The sequence below is a fragment of the Fulmarus glacialis genome, unplaced genomic scaffold, assembly GCF_000690835.1.
Source record: "Fulmarus glacialis isolate BGI_N327 unplaced genomic scaffold, ASM69083v1 scaffold48396, whole genome shotgun sequence".
NCBI classification, from domain to species: Eukaryota; Metazoa; Chordata; class Aves; order Procellariiformes; family Procellariidae; genus Fulmarus; species Fulmarus glacialis.
The window spans coordinates 4,023-24,397 of NW_009220947.1; the positions used below are offsets into that span (position 1 = coordinate 4,023).

General features: G+C 40.2%; 1 protein-coding gene across 3 annotated transcripts; it reads right to left on the minus strand.

The window, feature by feature from the left end:
* Positions 1-906: 906 nt before the first annotated feature.
* RASGEF1B (RasGEF domain family, member 1B) lies at positions 907-18,512 on the minus strand. Of its 3 annotated transcripts, XM_009580911.1 has the most exons (14): positions 18,336-18,512; positions 16,446-16,568; positions 15,338-15,475; positions 14,892-14,894; positions 10,828-11,040; positions 10,655-10,729; positions 9,238-9,333; positions 8,528-8,630; positions 7,692-7,771; positions 6,297-6,392; positions 4,245-4,340; positions 2,904-3,012; positions 2,170-2,242; positions 907-931 (listed from the first exon to the last, which is right to left on the minus strand). In XM_009580911.1, exons 1-14 carry the CDS (start codon positions 18,510-18,512, stop codon positions 907-909), a joined length of 1,407 nt encoding a protein of 468 aa, XP_009579206.1. The 3 variants fall into 3 exon arrangements, with proteins under 3 accessions (XP_009579206.1, XP_009579207.1, XP_009579208.1); XM_009580912.1 differs by lacking the exon at positions 14,892-14,894; XM_009580913.1 differs by lacking the exons at positions 14,892-14,894; positions 16,446-16,568.
* Positions 18,513-20,375: the final 1,863 nt, after the last annotated feature.

The window sequence follows — 20,375 nt, forward strand, 5'->3', positions numbered from 1 at the left end:
CAGTTTGTACACCAGTTTCTCAAAGACTATTCTAGAAAAGTCAGCTTGGTCAACCTAATATAAGAAGAAGGTCAAGTATGGAAAATTAGAGTAACAAAACCGTATAGTAAAAATAAGAATGTCTGTAGCATGTAGTGGTTAGTTGTAAACAACCGAAAGAAAGAAAAAACCTCCCTAGAAGTTGTAAAATAGTCCAAGATACATAGCTACTGTATTTTTGTAGCAGATGTGTTTTCTACCACAGCCTTGATTTTTATTACTTTATATTTTTAAAATAACTTAGAATAATAATGAGTTTGCCTACCAGCAGCCAACTCAAAAACATAATGGAAAAAAAAAATCACAGCCACCATTACAGTGGTGGGGAGAAACCCTTCCCAGCAGCCAATTTGTTGTGTCCAGTCCTTTCCCTTCTTAGCAATCCCAATCAGGCAAAGTTCCTGGCTATATTCAGCTTATTAGGAATTGAAGTTCTTCAATGCAGACTTGGGTTTCACTGAAAAGAATGGTGATTTTTTCCCCTCCGTAATCTACTATCAATTCTGCAGAGTCCTTGTAGCAGCAAGCTGCAGCAAAAGGAAGGAGAAAAATATTCCATCCAGGTGTGAAATGATCCATAGGCAGCATCTGAGCTCTTCAAAGGATTCTGTCAGCGCTGTCCTCAATCAATACTTAAGCCTGAATCACAGCTGAGTGGGCTGTGATTTTATCTCATCTGTCAGATGTGAGAAGCTGCCTGTTTGTTCTTGAGTTAACTTGTTTCATCTTTGCTGACACAATATAGCAACTGACTGCACATTTTTCATCATTTTGAATGCCACTCGGTGAACAGAAAAATAAACCAAGCCATGCCCCTTGGTAACCCACATAACGTAGCAACGGCATGAACAGCAGCCATCTTGTGCACTAGACTCTGCCCAGAAGTGCTGACCTGAAAGGAAGAGGGAAATGTAAATAAGACAATCATTAGAATGATGTAAATCTTCACAGACAGCTTCAGAGTGCCTCGGATAAGGATCCTGTGAAACTGAGGTTCGTGTTATCACAGATTTTCAAGCTCAGAGTCTTTGCCTGTCCATCTTGCCACCCTGCGTAATGTGAAATGTCTGTGCACTGATGTGAGTAACCCCCTTTCTGTCCTCTCCCCAAAATAACTGGGATTAATCAGACGGAATTGTTATATCCCCTTGTGATATCCCAGGAAAAACCAACATGGCCTGAGGAGGATCCTTAGGATTTTGGTGTATGGCTGTCTTTCTGCGGTGCTGCAGAGTGGATCAGAAGAGTTGGGATGTTATATCCATGGGTACCTCGAGGTGTTAATGTATCAGCTGCCTGCAACAATGACAAGAACACCTGACTAATGGTCGATTCCTTGGGACATCGGTAGTTTTAAGACTAAAGTGGAGATATGGCTTAGGGGTGAAAACACAGACTATTCATACACCTGTTTAATTCTGTGTCTCCATCGATGCACCTGATTAGTTTTCTCTGCTGCCATGAATTCAACTTTTTTAAAAAAAAAAAAAAAAAAAAAGTTGGTTGGCAAAGCACGAGCTAAAACACTGCCATAATGGTTCATGTATCCTTCCACAGTTAGTAAAATGAAAGAGTTGATGAGGCTATGTTCAACCAGCAATAGAAGAAAAGCCAAAAATAGGATTTTGCTTAAATTTGTTTTTCCCAGCCTGCTCTCGAAATTGTTACCTGGTTTCATTAATGCATTTGCCCCAGAGTGATCTTTGTGCAAACCTCATCCCCGTCTGAAAGGCTAGGTGCATAAAGGAATGCAATAGCTGCAGAAACATCTGCTTGGAAACCAGAGTGCTGTGTATAGTAGCTCTGTATAGTATATCTCTACTTGTGAGGAAGTAGAGATTTCTTTGAAGTTTAGAAAGTATTTTTTCGTACACTGAATAACAGAAGAAATTAAGATACAAAATCACTTATTCTAATTCTCATCCCTAAAGCAGAGAAGGCTTGAGAGGGTTTAAGATAAAGACTGACTGTTCTCTTTTTTCCAAGAGTCCCAGATTGGAGGGGGGATTTACACTGATGCTGTGCCCCATCTGTTGAAACATGTGGCATGCCATTTGGTTTTAACTGTTTGATGCCTGCTCTGTATCCCATTCTCTTTATTTATTTATGTGTGTAACCTCTGACACAAACCTTAGTGTCTTCCATCTGTCCTTTTCAATGTGATTCTCAGGACTTTCGCTCTCATAGGAAGCCAAGTAAAGTGCTGCAATCAGAAGCAAATACAATATGTTAGGCCTACTGGCATTTTAAAATTTGCTCCCCCTGGAAAGTGGACTGAAGTTAAATGAAGCAGGCTTGTATTATCCATCCCTCAGATTAGGGCTCCAGAATCCCATTAGGAAGTATAGCATTGCTTATAATTACATCCAGACAATACTAACACATATAGCGCATGAGAACAAAGACTACCCTGAGGGGGAAAAAAAAACAACTAGCAAAAACTCAAAAGCACCAGAGTGGAAGAAAACACTCAAAAGAAAAAACTGAGCCCAGGGCCATGGTGCTTTGTAAGCAACCAGCAAAGTCCCCATTTTCTTTCTCAAGCTGCAACCGTTAGTGTAAAGCATCATGAAAGTCCATATAAATACACTTCAGATGATATTTACAGGGACCACATATCCAATCAATTTTTTTCATTCCATTTCAGAGAAAAGGATAATGTCAATTCCCACACACCACGTGCACATAAAAAGAAAAATCTTATTTTCTCTCTCATTTGTAAGGGAGAAGCATTTTTTACTTGCCAGACAGAGATGTCTCAGGACAAAGTCTTTCTTTACTGTGAGGAAGCAACAACTTAACATGGAGAGAGACTAAACAGTAGCCAGTGACACCAGACCTACAGGAAGTCCAGAGCTCCTTACCATCATCACTGAAGACTGGGACAGTGAGCAAGTACTGCAGAATCTTAGGACACTCCACTTGCTTCCACATCATAAATTCACTGACTTGTTTTGCCAATTCCCAAAATTTCTGTCAGAACAGAAGAGAAAACAGAAGAGGTGCTATATATTGAACAGTACTATTTACCCTGAGCATTTTTTAAAAAGAGAGAGAGATCTTGGTTTCAAGTCCAAGGCTTGGATTCCCCCCAGCTTTTAAGCTAGAATTGAACGTGATCTGACTCAACAACTCAGCTTCTAACTTTTGCATTTTTGTTTCAAACTGGGATGACTTCCCACTTCTCCACCCTGGTAAAATTTTTGGTATTTATGAATATAAATAGTAGATCATGATCTGCACTCAGTTTCTTTTCAAGGAGCTGATAACACTCCTTATGCCCAACTTTTCACTTTGATTATGCTCATGCTTGTTTGTTTCACAGTGAAATATTTAGTAATTTTCACATCAGAAGTCTCTAGATGCTTAATATTGACATTTCAAAATCCAGATGTTCCATTTTAGCTAGTTAATCTGAAATGCTCAGTTTTCTTGCTGGAAATTTATGCCAGAAATAAACATTCCCCTTGTAGTGTGTTGATGCCATTCATTGATAAACTCTTTCAACTAAAGGTTAACATGCCTCAAGTGCACATGGATTACTTGAGTAAAAGGACGTTCCAGATCATCACGTAGTCTAGCTTTAGAACCAGGCTAATTCAGGCCAATGACTACAAGTGAAATACACTGTAATTTTGTGCAAGTGACCCAGGCTTCTTGAAAGCTGAAAGCATCAGAAAACAAATCATTGTGTAATCCACACTGTCAGATGACAAGCATGAAATCGGAGGCAGAAGAACTACTGAAAGACAAGGGACTCAAAACTCCTTCACTGCTGCTCTATCACATGTTTCTTCAGAGACAATCTGTGACTTACATGTACAAAAATACTGCATATATATCTTGACAAAGGATGAACTCACCTTTTGCATGTAGAATTAAAAACAAGCTGTAAAATACTAATTTGAATGATTTTGTCGTTAAGTGTAATAAACCTGTGAGTTGAAATGTTTAGGTGAATTTGAGCACTGGGAAAAAGTTACGACTTTTTTCCCCCCACTAAAAAATTGTGAATATCAAAAGGATTTCTATAAACATTCCATCTTTAATAAAACGGCTTTTGCCTGACTACCTCCCAGCTCCTGTGAGAAGTAACAGATACACTCAAATTCCAGTCTAATTTTGCTCTCCTGAACTATGATCTGCTTCAGTTTTCTATTAAAGGGGCTGACCTGTATCCATACCCTAATCAGTGCTATACTTACTTCAAAATTGACGTGACCATTTGGAAGACGATTGGCACAACCCTCATTGAGGAAATAAATATCTTTGATCAAGAGGCTGAAGAAAGGTATTACGATCTAAGGAAAGAACAACATTATTCTCAGTCTGGTCCTGAATCAAAACATAACGCTTTACAGATAAAAATAAAAGGAAGTCAGGTGTTACAAAAGGAAAGCAAAATACCAAAGGACTAAGATCTGTATGATATTTCTCTCACTACACAAAAATTTTGCATTCACTACATTTTAAAATACATGATGTTTCTCTATAAAGAAAGTCCTCCCTTGGATGGTAAGCTAATCCCTATAGTTTTATTTCCAGCTTTGTGCCAAACTGCTTCCGTTACATGGAACTCTTCTTGGCATGTAGCTCCCTCAAGGTCACAATTAAAGCACCTGTTGGCACTCCACTGCTTGTCAACTGTGGCTATGAGGCATGTTTAGAAAAATAATATGCCTAACTCATTTCATTTCTATGTCATGTCCCTCTTGTTTTCACTTCTCATTCTTCCTTGCAGATTCCAGAACATAAGAGCTCAGAGGTGCCTACTTCTTACATGTAATTCCTGCAGGGTATCTCTTAGTGCAGCTCTCCCTCTTGACAGGGACTTGCTTGCTAAATGAGAGGAGATGCACGTTAAAGCACAGCATGGAAAATTTGGGGCTAGCAGCACAAACAGCTTTTGAACTACAATTCCCTGAGCTCATGCAAGAAATTGAACCTTGGCTTAAAATGAAGCACTTCCTGCCAACTGAACAAATCAAAGTATTTTTCTTTGGAGAATGTTGGAACATTCTTACATTCTTAAAATTATTGTATTTTAATTTGCATCCTACAAAAATTTTCACAGCTGCACATCCTTGTTGCAACTGGGGATAAAACAAATATCACTTATCACTATTTCCATGGAAGACTTCGCTGCACCATTTCAATATCTGTAAGTTCTTTCTTTGAAGTCTTAAAACTCACTTCTCTCTGAAAAGAAGTAAGCATCTTATATTTAAACTGCTGGTACTTTGAATGATATGTGAACAGATCCTTACGACTCAGAAAAAAATCCCTGTTTTTATTTACACGTGTATAACAACAGTATAGACCAGCGGACTGCACATGGATTTGCTTCATCCTGCCTGGTAGTTTATTCTATGAGCACCAAGATCAGGTTTATTAAACACAGCATGAAGTCATAATATTATAAGCAGTTGATGAGCAACTGCTTCTAAGCGGGAAGCAGTTAGGAAGCTATTTGTCTCCTTTCCACAAGAACTACAACTGAGATTCTGCATTAACGTGTGACCAAATCCAGTTTATTTCTCAAAAACTAGTTTATTTTAAAGAGTAAAGAAAGATGCCACCTCTGTTAATGCATAGTTCACAGCCACTCTTGAATCTGGAAGGTGGATTTTAACCCTCTGCATTACACAAACACCTGATTCATCTCACCATTTCCACTAAAAAGCTCCAGAGTATATTTAAAGCTCATCTAAAGACTTCACAGGAAGGGGACTCCACAGAATCTAGACAGAAGCTCTGTCTAGATTTGAGTTTTAGAATACCTTTTCTGAGTAAATTTTAAAGCTTTTCCACCCTAAAATTGACCACAAGTAGCAGCTAAAAGAACAAATTACTAGCAACCTTATTTCAGTCCTTAGCCTTTCCATCTGTATCACTGTTTTGCAAGATAAAGTCAAAAAGAGAGGCAATGTACTTATTTTATTTAAATAACCAAAGCAATCACTTAATGTTTGCAGCTTTCAGTCAGCACCAAACTGAATTGGCAGCCCTAAGATGGTAATTTTCTTTGAGCCACCTGGTTTCCTCAAATATTCCGTTTACTTTCCTGGTGGCTTACAGGTAATATTTAAACATTCCCAGTAAAGAGGGATTCAGTTTTGAGGCTTTTTATTCTTTTTAAAAGCTCACCAGGGGTAGAATTGCTGAGAATCAGAATCCCAAGACAAAAGCTTATCATGCAACTTAACAAGCACATTTCATTTTTGCCCACTCCCAAGTCAAGATATTGTAAAACATACCTTCTCTCTGTTGCTATGAGCTGTCAAGGACCTTTGAGCGGCCCCACGCAGAGCAGTTCGGTAATTATAAAAATTGCTAGAAGGGTCCATCTGATGCTACAAGGCATGAAAAAATATAAATAACGAGCCAGTGTCATCACCACACACAATTCTTTTTCACTTGAGCTACTATTTTAAACAGCAAGAGGTCTGCCGAACAGCAGCACAAATATGGCCTTTTAGAGGACTGCAGTATCTCTGTTCATTCGATCAGAAGAGAACCTTGTTTTAAAAAATGTTCACTCAGCACAACAAGGGATCCAATATAAGTCAGGGGTAGGAAAGCAAAGGCAGGCTTCATGGACCTTCTTTATCTCCCCACAAAGAAGATAGCTCACTTTTAATTCAAAAGCCAAAATCATGAAACTAAGACAACAATGGGTCTTGGCACTAATATTCTGCTCTTCCTAGTATGCTGGATTCTCAGAGCTGATTCAGTTGCAATGGCAAAGTAAGGTCAGACACCTAAAGCTGTTAGTGCTCCCACCTCATTGCTCCAAGACTGACTGCTGCACCTCAATGACTAGGATGACTGCATGGCTCACAAAGCACATCCTTAACCAGCAAAGTCCAGCCTGCATGATAAGGTTGAATGAAATAGGGCTGTAACTTTTAACAGCAACTTCCTAAGCTGTGCAGCCACCCTTGACACAAGGAAGCCTATTTCCCACCCAAGGGTGGGGGAGGGAAGTGTGAGGTGGCTACAGCCATCCAGTTTTAATCTGTTGTCATAACACAAATCAAATCTCCTGCTGATATTAATAAACATTTCATGCTTACGTCAAGTACAAAACATTACATTTTCTTTATCTTACTAATAAATAACTGAATTAACTGATTACCATTTACAGCAGGATAATTAACTTGTTGGTAAATAATCTGTTGGGTGAATCACAAACTCATACACTGCTGCACCTACATGATCTTTGACAAAGTCTCTACTACCTTAAGGTAACCGGCAATCAATTAGTTCAAGACAAATTTCTCTGAAAGGGCAAGGCAAGCTGCCTTACTGCTCAATTTGATTTTCAAAGGCAGAACTGCATTAGGTTAATCAAAACCATCCCCCTCAAATACATCTCCCTTTCAAGACGTTACCTACATTTTTTTTTTTTTTAATAACTCTTAGGAGGTGGGTTTGGGAATTAAAAAAACAATTACTTCAATTTCCTTCTTCCAAATCAAAAGAGCACAAGTCAGCTGAACAATTCTTATTACATCTTCTAGAATTTCCATTAAGAGCACAAATGTACTAAATTAAACATATCATAATATGTTTATACAAACTCACATTTTAGAGCAGTTAAAAGTAAAATGTTATTAACAGCTCCATGTCCAAATATGGGCCAAACTTACCTCAAGAATATCAAATTTGGCTGTCTTCACTTTTGCCCAAGTTTTCTTCAACCGAGAAACAGGACTCATGTTCATGCCAGCTTGATATAAGAGAGAGAAATTGTTGGAGTATTTTTAAAAAAAATTCTTTCAAGTAGCTAAGGCAAGTAAGTATTTCTAAAGCAAAGGAGCTATTAACAATAACAAATATTTTCAACAGAGCTACTCAGAAATCAGACTCATTGTTTTCTTGAAATTCCAATGCTAAAAACAACTTTGGAAACAAAATCAACATCTCTTACAGAATGAAAGCTCTAAAAAAAATGCTATGACATTATTTAATGTGGTCTTGATAAAACATGAATATACAGTAGAAAAGCACAAATGAGTTTCTCAACACCATCTCTTACGTATTTCATTGAAAACTACACATATCTATGAAGTCTTCACATTTCAAATTAAAAAAATATTCCCAATATTTTCCTATCAGATATAAAAAAGGTGTGGAATTGTTAAATCATTAGGATATCTGTGGTGCAATAGAAATGATGGAAGACATCAATCCTTCATATTACAGGAGGAGTTTCTATTCCAATTTAGCACTAAAGTTGGTTTCAAAAAGTGAGGATTTAGATCTCTGAACAGTTTAAAAACTTTGTTTTTCTGTAATTTACACTATGGCAGTAAATAATTTCTTACACACGTAACACCACAATAATGTTGAGCAATTCTCCACCACTTCCCTTCCCAACTTCACACTGCTGAGCATGCTAAGCAGCAGACTTTTGTATAAACCACCACGCTTCCTTTATCCGGATTCAAACAGGGACAAAACATGTCTCAGGACACGTACTTACAAATAATAGCCATTAAGGAGTTAAAGTTGCCAATGTTAAAACATTCCCGTGCCACATCAATGAAATATTCTATCACTCTTGCTCTGTGCTTCTTCTTCACAGGCTGCAAGAGATGCCATCGGAGTGTTACGCTCAGCACGAAACACAGCACTCTGACCCATCCCCAAAAGAAACAACACCCCTGTTAAAGTCTTTTCCACACGTACCACAACTTCACACTACGCTTTACATGTAGAGGAAGCCACACTATTGTGTTCAAAAGCCCTCAGGACAGCAAAGACAACCCAGATACCAGGCAGGTAGAGAGCAAGGACAACAGGTAAAGAGGCTCTGCCAAGAAGAAGGGTACGAAGAACAGTAGATCAGAGAAGGGGGTCAGCCCAGAGGACAGAAAAGATGCCTCCAGTCACAAGGGGCATTCACAGGAGAGAAGGGCAGGCCAGATGCACTCCTGTGCCCAGAAGGGCTAAGCCAGCATAACATCACCACTGTGTCACATGAACAAGGCTGAGGCACAAGTATGATGCTGAAAACATGGAACTTATTTCCTCTTCAGCCCTGCGCTGACTTTATCCACACATGAAGAAGTACAGAGCTAAGAGAATGAAAAGTGAAAGGGCACACTGAAGGGGCACCAACGCTGAAAAGGCTTCACAGTTTTAGACAACTAGACTAAACAAAACCTTTTAGCAGAAAAAGTCTTTGCTCACCATACAGATTTCTGTTGCAACCAAGTAACTGAGCCTATTAAACCATTCCACATAGGCTTCCAGATTCCGGGTCTTCTTTCGATCTCCGTAGCAGCTCTACAGACAGAAGAAACATAGCAACTTTTAGTGTAATCTTCATCTTTTCCCTGAGAGAGACCTTTTGGCTTTCTGCCTTGCCATCCCCAAACACTGTCAAGTAACCAGGAATAACTCAATTACTCAAAGTGATCCCAAAAGCTTAGAGGGAAAGCAGCGGTGATAGTATTTGAGCATGTATAATTTCTTCCTGAGCTGTTGGCTCAGTAAAGCACTCAAGCAGGCATGCGAAATCCATCACCTGCTGCAAGTCCTAAGAGGATGCTTTAAGGACTTAGGATAGATTTATGCAAACAATCAAGGCTAAGTATCTGCTTAAAGCTTCCTTGAATATGAGCACTGTTTCAGTCCTCACTCCTGTCGCATTGATACAGTAGAGACAACATTATGCCCTCTGCAACTGTGAAGGAAAACAGAAGCCAGCCCACTCCACTGGCACATTATGTTCAGTTGTTGATGCCAAATTAACATACTGCATCCTAACTTAGGGAGATCAGCTCTACCATTTTGATTGGATTCTCCCTTTCCTAACCAGTACTATTTGTTCTGTAATGTCTTGGAATGATTCCCACACAACATCTCAGGGTTGCCTACAAAGGGGTAGACAGCAGTTTTAGTGATCTCTACCTAGAAAATAATTTTCAGAGACTGTCTGACGGAACATCAAATTGTAAACTTGAGTCATTCTATTCTGTTTGTCAGTTTTAGGGAGGACAGTAATTCAAGTTTTAACTGCCTGACTTTGGCGCAGTTTATTTACAGAGCATAAGCCATCTTGAAAGCAGCACTCAGGGAGATGACAACTGTAGCATGGTTAGCTAAAAACACTACGTCTTTGCCATTCACCTCACATGGATCAAGAGCTCACTGCCCCCTTTTTGTGATGTGCACTCTACCTGCAAATGGCCCCACTTGCCAGTTTGCTGCAAAGAGTTCAATTTACTAAAAGGAAGAACAGATGTTGAAAATGAGTAACGCAAAAGCCAGGGTTAAACTCAGCTTTTTCCAGCAGTAGACCACATAGGTGGCCTGGAGAAAACATACACAGGATTAAGTTCTCCCTTAGTTTAAATCAGAAAAAACAGCAAATGTGTTAATTTAAGTCAATTTGTTGGCTGAGTTCTGGAGCTCCAGGAGTTGTCCTCCAGAAAGAAAAAACATCAACACATTTTTTAAGAGGAATACTAAAGCATTTTCACTATAAAGCTAATTTCTGCTGGTCCTCATTTATTGCTGGACCTCACTTCCAGCTTATGGGGCACCTGAGCTCCAGGATGTTAAATGCTGCATTTCAGAGCTTCTCCAGATCTGCTCCAATTACCTTGTCATTATCCAAAGGATCCTTTTGCACAAATGCCTGGACAAATTCTTCTGGTCCAATATAATTGAGTCTCTCCTAAATAAAGCACACAAGCAGCCAAGTCATATCCTATGTTAACCTGCATTTCAAAAAGAGGGGAAGGATGAAATCATACTTGAAGTGTAACAACTCACAAGCTCTATGTGTGTCAGCTGCTGAGCTAATGCGTAGGGATCATTGCAGACTGTGATTATGTCCCTCTGGATGGACTGGGGCTTGGTCTTTAGAACTGTGAGGCGATCTGTGGACGTGGCATTAATTTTTGCAAGTACTTCCTCATACTGGCTAACAGCAGCGAGCTTCTGAATCAGGTTCTGGAGGAGTTGCTGTACATTCTTCCAATACATCTGTCATGACATGAAACAATTGGGAGATGTTTTCAAAATGTGAGAAGATAGTATTAAAGAAACCAGACTGATGCTGATACTGTATTTGTTGTCAACTTAAGATATGCTCTACTATGTGAGTTTCTAATATTGGCATTTCATCAGACCAAAAGGAATCCAGCCAAGGATTTAAACACTGATTGTCTCACAGATTCAACAGTGACCCGGTTAGTTCAAGGAACAGCAGAGAAGACATGCACAATCTACTGCATGAAAAGTATCACCAATCATCAGACAAAATGCAAGAAATGAAAATACTCCATCTTCTCCTGCTTAAGACCAGAGAAAAAACAATATATGGTCATTCAATGATGAAAAAAGGGCCTGCTTCTCTCTGGAGTAAATCAAGACCAGTTTCACTGAAGTCAGAGTTAAAACTTGCAGTAAATCTGAGAAAAAGGAGAAGATAATAAAACCATCTCTCTTTTCTTTCACCTTGCAGGCCTTTCCATGTGGCAGTTTAAGTTAACAGGAGTGACAGATTTAAGTAGGAGCAGGACCCAACCCTTAAGTAGACAGATCTGTGTAACTTACCCAAGGTGGTTACTCTTCCAAATTCCAGATACCATCCTAAAGCCATTTAAAGCAAAACCTAAGTGGCTGAAAAAAGAAGCATCCAAAACCTATTGGCAGCATAGTATAGTGTGATACTATACTGATAGGCAGGAAAGTTTCCTGTATTCTAATGAATTCGTCATTCCCTCCAAAGCTGCCATTTATATGGATTTCCAAATTTACTCAAATACAGCAGCACTATCTTGGGTCAGATTCATTCTTGAAGTCAGTTGTGTTCAACCAAGGCTGAATTTGTCTTGTTACTTGGTAAATAATTGCCTTCTGCTTAGATGTATTTTGATTTTCTAGACAAATAGACACAGCATAATTTTTCACTGGGGTGGGTGGGGAGAGAACAGGGGGATCTAAAGCTTTTAAAGAAAAGGATCTACATTTTCCTCAGGAAGACACAGAAGTATTACTTCAAGTGCTGCGCTTCCATAAACACGTGTTAAGTAACACACATACAGACTTGCCTCACTGACCCACTCCCTTCCAAATTCTTTGAAATTTAATGTAAGGGAACTTTAAGGGAACTTTATGAAGCATTCAGGATACCAGCTGGTAAACAACTGAGAATGAAAAAACATCTAAAATACTCAGGATGAATTCTGGCTACTGATGGAAATCACGTAATAATCAGTGGGTTAAGCTTCAAAGCAAAAAAAATAAACGCTGCCTGAACTTGTGGTTCATGTCAACCCAGAACTGACAACAAAATCAGGGAGAAAATGGGTGAAGAGACAAAGCTGAACCACCTAATTCTGGTCAATCTGCTTCTGTAGCTGGAAAACCCCAGAGAAAAGGCAAACTGGCACAGATACCCTCCAATCCAGAACAAGAAATCAGGGTAATTAGCCCACATCTGATCTAACAGCAGTTCAACGTAACAAACATCCCTCTGTCAGTGATGAGGTAAAACTCTCTTGGCACAAAAGCAGAAGGAAATGCCAGTTTCCTCTCACACCTCATAGATGTACCTGAGCCCACAAAAGCAACATCCCTCTGCTCTTTTCAGCCTCAGTCTCCTCTTGAGGAAAGAGGCAGTGACCTTGAGGCATTCTGTGCGAGGATAAATATGTATTGCGCTTTGCATCCATAACAGGTATTTGCTGCTGGACCATTACTTAATCTCATGCATTTTTTTAATATCATATATACATAGATACATATTTAACAACACACCAATGAACTCACAGAATATGTCTTTTATCAATTAGATATTAATTTGATTGTAGTATGGCTACCAGTCAGCCTAAACATATGGTCTTCCTCTAAATCAGGTTTATCCTTTCCACTTACTTGTCCCACAGTCTCATTTTTTATTCTATATTCACGCTGACAATGCTGATATTTATTTATATTTAAAAACCTCTCAGGATTGGACAGCACAGGAGAAAGTGATGGGACACTTCACCTCAAGGTCACCCCTTTGTGTCTGTCCTGTATGGATAGTGACTGGAAGTACCATTACTATCTACTAGATACGGAATATCATATGTTAAATGAGTTTCCACAGTCAATCTCACTATATGATATCATGGTGGGGAGAAAAAAAAAAAAAGAGAGAGATCAGTGCAATGTTGGGCTGCACAGGAAGAGACATCGGGATACAGGACGTGGCTTTGGTGCGACTGCATACACTCATAAAGTGTTTCACAGAAAAAGCCAGTGATAAATGTTTAGAGGGAAAAAGTGGAAGAAATGGAATTAAATTGAGGGAGAAGAGGGGGAAAAAATAAACCCACCAAGGTTTTTCCAAAGACCTTTTTTTGATGGAGCAATATGTTAGCGTGGTGAACTGTTTTAGTTGGACTCCTACTGCTAGCTCTCAACAGTACTGGAGCACAATAATTCGGGAAGTGGAATAAGAAGCTACAAGTAGAAGAGCTGTAGTGAACAGGAATAAGAAATACTGATTCTTTTGTATCCTTCAAGGTAATGACTCACACAAATCCAAGCAATCTGTAGAAAAGCAAGGTCAAGGAAGTTGCCATTTACTGTTCCAAGCTGTTCACAATAACGCAAGTCAATTTACTGCAGTGCTTGCTTTTCCTTTGTCTTTCTAAAGGAAACCTCAAAGTAAAAAAAAGCTCAAAGCTAGAGCTAGAAAAGATCTATAGCTTGCTGCCAGAGTAAGATTGCTCCCTAGCGCTCATTTTCTAGCAGTTTGTACACCTGCCTTTCCCCTCAATAGATGATTTCACTGTTTAAACTGCCTGTATTGCCAGAAACTTCAGTGTAGGCAACCCTTCCCTGTTGCCATTTCACTCTTGCATCCACCAACTCGACTTCCCCCAGGCTAAACAGCTCGGTCTCTCTTTTTGTGCCAGTGGGTATTTTTCAAGTGGGTGCGAGTCCTCAATCTTACTACTTTTCCTCGAACTGAACTTCAGTTTCCTATCTTCGTTTTAAGAGTACCCAGAAACAAAGCAACAGTGCAGGAGCACTGTACAGGGAAAGGTGCCTCCTGGCATCCCCACAGTGAAGGCAAACCTATTGCCTCTCCACAGTCCAAAGCCCCCTGTAACTACCTTGCAGCAAATCTAAGCTTGCCCATCAAATTTGGTATCTTTTTCATTTGTATTCCATTCTGCATCTCACTCTCATCCCATCTTCTTTTGTCCCTCCCTACTTTCTCAACATTGAAATGTACTTCAGCTTCCAAATTCAGTTTAGGTTTGTTCTCTTCCATCTTTGTTTACAGTCTCTCAAGATCTTTCCAGCCTTTGGCAGTACTTGCAACTCCTCCCAGTAAAGCTTACCTACATGCTTGTTAACAGGCCGTTTGCTGCCTCGTCCATATCATTATTCAAAAGCTTACATAAGGAACACCAGCCCCTGAGGAACACTAGAAACACGATGCCATTTAGCAATTGCACTTTGCGTTTATGGTTCTTCTAAATGCCACTCCAGTGTCTTTTGTAATCTTTGTATTATGCCTGCTACACATGATCTGTTTATTGAAACCTTGTTAATTGCCTTTCCACTAAATGAATATAAGCCTTGGCTTTTGGCTGAGTTTATTTCAGTACTTACAAGACAAACATCAGTTAAGCATCAAAATATTTCATAATACCTCTGTGAAACTTTACTTCCATGTGAGAACTGGGACTTAGAAAAAGGTCAAGTGATTTTCTCATGTACTCCATCCAGAGGAAGGAATATGCCAGACTTCCTCTGAGTCCATATCTGATGCTTTAAGCTCAAGACTATTCTTCCTGGTCCAGTTTTCTTTTAGAAACTTTTTCCCAAACCTGCTATAACTCTTCCATTGACCTACAGGTCAGAGGCCCGATTCCAACACACCTTACTCACACAAATCAAAGAAATTATCAACATCGGTAGGGTTTTCTCAGATATGCAAGGCTTCCCACTGTCTTATCTAGCTTCTTCCAAGCAGAATCACTAAAATGAAAAATACTAACACCCACCAAGTTGTGTCTGTCTGCACAATATGCAATTATATCATGGGTTTAGGGATGGAGTGAACCTTGCCTGTGCTTTGAAAAGATCTGCTTATGCTGTGTGATTTCTTCCTAGGCCTAAATACCGGACAGAACTTTTTGCCTACCAGCACCTTCATAATAAATTAGCTTAGCCACCCAGAGCCATACCAAGTTATTAACAATAACAAACCTGCAATATCAGAGCATTAAAGGAATGCGTTTTTATCCAATAACTTTCTGCACAGACAACTTACCTCATCACCACTGGCTATTCTTTGTGCCAACTCCTTTAAGTTCCTCATCATTCTTTCATCTCGGAAATCATAAGGAAACGTCTCTGTCCATTCAGTCAACAACTGTAAGATTTTGGGTGCAATTTTTCGTATCCGGTTCTATTTGAAAACAGTAAGGAGGAATGTTACATGTAACAGCAATACAGCACATATCTAATCCAAAGGAAATAGAATTCCCTTCTGTACGATACTGTGGAGCATAAGGGTATGAAGGTCAGTTAAAATTTTCAAGCTTAATTCACCATTGGACTACAGGCCAGAGCCAATACCCATTGAAGCCAATGAAGAGACTCTCATTGGCTTAACTGACATGGAAATTAGGCCCAGGGTAGGTGGAAATCTTAGAATGATTCCCCTCATTATCAGGAGTGTCTCGGTGCAAGACATTTATTAGTGTTTCCATAATTTATGGCTAACTATCAACAATGAAAGTAATAAGCTCCAGTTCTGCCAAGACTTATGCATGCACTACACCTTACAGTGAAAAAGCAGTGGAATTATTCAAGTATCTTAATTTAATTTGTGTCATTTTCTACTGGGGTGGAGGTTCTATCTAAACATCCACATCCTGCCCCCTTTCAACTCTAGACATGACACAAAAACCCATGCATTCCCATGCAAAGGGACCAGCAATCTAAGCCACTCTGCAAAGACTGTAGCAAGAGTGTAGCTTAAGCATGCGAGACAGGTTGACATGCTTAATTCATCGTTACATCTTTCCAACATTTTGGCATTATACGTCAAGATGTTCGGAACCCTAAAACAAAAGCAACCACTGCAGGGCCAGTGCAGGATACATCGTTAACAGCAAGCACTTTTGTTTCTGGCACATGTACTGGTAAAACAAACAGTGCAGCAGCAGCAACAGTCTTCACAGAGGACAGGCTGAGCAGTGTGGAAATTTCACATGAGTGTCAGTGAATGAAGGATCAAATTCTAGTTGCTTGTACCAGGTTTTCAATCTGTTTAACCTTATTGAGGACTCCCCTAAGTAGGAATATTTTGCTGTGGGCAGCATAGAGACATTTGACTGGAACTAACAGGAGTCCCTAAGAGTGACGGATCTTACCTTGTCCAGGCCAGGCTCACTTAGTCTCTGCTGCTGAATGCACAGATGGCAGACTTTGGCCATGAGCTCATACGGATGCATGAACAGGCGTGAACTGAGAAGGAAAGTGAAGATGTATGTCCTCTGCAAACAAGAGGAAGACAGAGAAAGGGATAAATTACCATCAGTTTTATATTTTCTCTAAATGCGTTCCTGACAAACAGGTTCCTAATACTTTACTAAATGCAGAAGAAAACTCTGCACGTGGCTGTGCCAAGAGCTATTATTACAGCAGTAAGCATTTAATTTGACACTTGTCATTGCTCCAGAATCAGTGTTATAAATTCGTGCTTGAGCCAAGTTTTGCAAGGTTTAACCAAAATAAGGCAGGGCAGGGCTGGTTTAGCTCTCCTATTGCACACAGCATTGTTACAAGCTCAGTACCTGAAATTACTCAGAATAAAATTTCAACTCATCTTCTCTTGCTCTACAGTAAACCTTTGCGAGAGCCATTACCAGATTACATAACTCTTTCTAGCCCCACAATGGAATAAAATTCATGCTGCAAGTCCAAGTCACTTAGAATACCAACAGATAAATATTGTCTGCTTCCACACTGCTAGTGAAAGTAAATAGTCTTCAGAAAAAGAACACAAAAAGATGCCAGTTAACCAGATTGTTGAGCTGACTCAATTTTGCCACATACACCATCTTTACTACACTGTGTTTGCCTGTATGACCTCAGCAAACCGCACACTATGACTTTGTACCTCCTTCAAGAATCCCCAAATACTGTTCATTTCTCATAGTATTGCTTGTTTCCTGGGTGAAAGCAGAGGGAACTACATAGCTTAATTTTACAGAATAAAACTCATTCTGAGGTTACAAGAAGAGGCTCGTTATTTTGCTTTAATTTTCCATATATCATGATTTGAACTTATTGGGAGATGAATATTCAAAATATCCACTCCACTCCCCACATTACCAGTAGTTAAGTATCTATGGCACCCACAAGAAAGATTCTACAACGTTTCAGTTCTAGGGACTTGAAATAAATCACCATGTTTGACCAATTGGTGTCTAAATTGCTACATGTTTAAATTTTACATTAAGCATTAATGGATAAGCACTAGCTTAAGCACAGTCCTGTACTGCTGTTATCTCTGACCCAAGTTAAAAAAAGATCCTGTCTTGGAAACTTGAACAGATCTATGACAATAACAGAAGCTGAATATAGGCAGAGTTATGTCTTCAGTGAGAGCCTTTCAACAAGCAGAGATGCAGTTTCATCATCCTTCAGTCATCCCCAACTGCCCCGCTGACCTTTGGATATCATTCTTCTTTTCTAAGAATTATATAAAATGTCTCAATACACGGATGTGTCTAGACAGGCCAAAAATTCTCAGATGACAAACATCCAGTCTCTGCTGATTCTGAACAGTGTGGTACTTGTTCAATACTTCAGTTGCTAATTGCAAGATACACGTGGACCTCAGATGAGCAATGGGAAATATACATAAAAACTGTTTGTTTTTAAACTATATACATTCATCCTGTCACGCCGGTGGTCATGCCTTTCTCCTCAGCTTGCCTGACAGATTTTTAAGGGTCAATGAATGGTACATACAATTCATCAAACAGGAAGCCACACTAGGTACTTACTTTATAAATGAGTCATCGGGTTTGCACACCTCACAACAGGAGTAAAATTAAGACTTCCTAGGTTAGGTGATTTATTGCATGCTGCACTTACATGAAGCACATGTTTATCCTGTCGTTGCTGATCGGTCACTTGAACCCCTTCCTTAGCAATTTGATGTGACACATTCTCCTTTTGCTGCACATGTGAAAGTTCCCCTTTACGAGATGCATCAGGCCTAGGCATATAGTTAGCTGGGTGTATAGACTTACGTCAGGATAGTAATCTACATTGGGTACCAAGTGCTGGATCAGAGCTTCCAGAGACCCCGACAGGAGGTTGTTGTCATGGTAATAGAGCCCTCCACGGTTGTCCTCTTTTGACTGATACAGGTTCCTGGTGTAGCTGCTGCTGTCAAACATAGCAGCAAAGGGAGGTGTCTGTGGCATCCTTTCCTGAGGAGACACACAAAAGAGATACGGGATAATTACCAGAAGGTGCAACATCAGAGGCTTTCTGTCCTGCAGAGATAGCACTGCACTAGGAAGAAAAGCCAGTGTCACACCCTGGGTTGCTTGCACACAGCAGTAAAGATTGTACTGTCTTCCAGCCCATGCAGATTTCTCAGGAAAGGGCCAACGCAGACTCTCATCACTGCCTGTCTATCGCAATTGCCAGGCACTTCTTTTATATCTTGCTGTTTCTTCATTAAATGACAGATAAGTGGTCAAGGTTAAGAGTTAGAAGGAGCGTACAAGAATCCTGGCAGGTGTTGGGAACTCAAACTTTCTGTAAAGCTTTTGGGGACACGGCATACCGTTCATTGACATCTTTGGGCAAATCCTGACAGTCGATACCTAAAAGCAGCACTCTTGATGGGGAAGTGTGTTCAGGCTGTCCCGGGCTGACACAGCCCCAGTCAGTGCAGAGGGAGAGTGACTGAAGTGAAGCCCTGAAAAGGTTATGTGTGAGGACAGTCTCCTTATGTGACACAACAGCCATGGAACTGCAATCAGAAGCTCCAATTTCCCAAGTCCATCCTGGTAAATTAGTGCTGGGTTTTTCCAACTGCACTGTGACAGGTGTGACCCAGGCTAAAGCCTAACACTTCAGTGCATCTGTCTCCACCTACTCTCCAAGTGACTCCACAGAGATTTGGAAAAATATGCCTGTGTATAGTTGCGTACCAATATTGTCCGAGTTCACCAATGATATCAAGGATGTCAGCAGACTCAGAGATCTGTTAAATCCTCTCCAAATTCTGTAACAATGTGAAAAATCCAGCCCTGTGTTTTCTAGCTTCAGATTTTCTTAATACTTAAGGAAAAATAAAGCAATTACTCATCAGTCTGTATCTCAGTGCCTGTAGAATAAAAATGTCTTACCAAGCAAAAGATCAGCCAGTGCTGCAGGCTGTTCAGTCATCCAGAGTAGTGGGTGGGCGACGAGGGGGTTATGACCACCCAAGAGCTCTTTTGGTGACGCTGTATGTGAAAAGGCCAAAAGATAAAATCTCTCTGATTACTTGTGAGTTGAGTTATACTCTCCCTCCCTCTTCTCCCCCCTCCCCTGCCTTCTGGGAGTAGCAGTTCTTGTCAGTTTAAGAAACCTGGGTTTTATAGCCTTGTTTGTGCCCAATTTTAACCACAGATGCGCGCTGGTTTTAACTCCTACAGCAGTTACTGGGCTGTGAGTGCTAATGGGCCAGCCACATTCAGGGAGCGGACTGATCAAATGCAAAAAGGTATCGCACACTGCTTCCCATCCTCCCCACAACTGGGAAGCAAGGGAGATCAAATTGAGAATATCCACAGGCTGCCGAGCTTGTGTGTTGACAGAGCATGTGTGTGTGCCTGAGAAAAGCATTAATGCCTCTGAGCCATCATTGTAAGTGCAGACGCTATTGCTTTTCTCTTCATTGTATCAAATCCTATTTGGGAAAAGGCTCTTTAAAGCCACAGACCTCAGCGAACACCAGCCTGTGAAGGCACCCCATTTTGAGAACAACTAGTGATGTGACAGCCTGGAGATAAATAGCGTGCTGCCATCTGTGTGCTCCACAACTCACAACAAAGCACTTTTCAGAGTGAGCTCAGTGGAGATGAGAAGCTATTAAGTTATTAGCTAGATTCCTGGGGACCTGAAGCACCTCACAAAGAGCCACAGACTTGCTGCTGCTGGCAGCATGTCTGGACAATGGAGGCATTCAAACCAGCACAAGACTGAGGGATTCAGTAAGTAAACAGTAAGAGAAAGCCAAAAACGGTTGCAAAGACAGAGAGGGACGATGAAGAGAGCCTCCTGGCCTACAC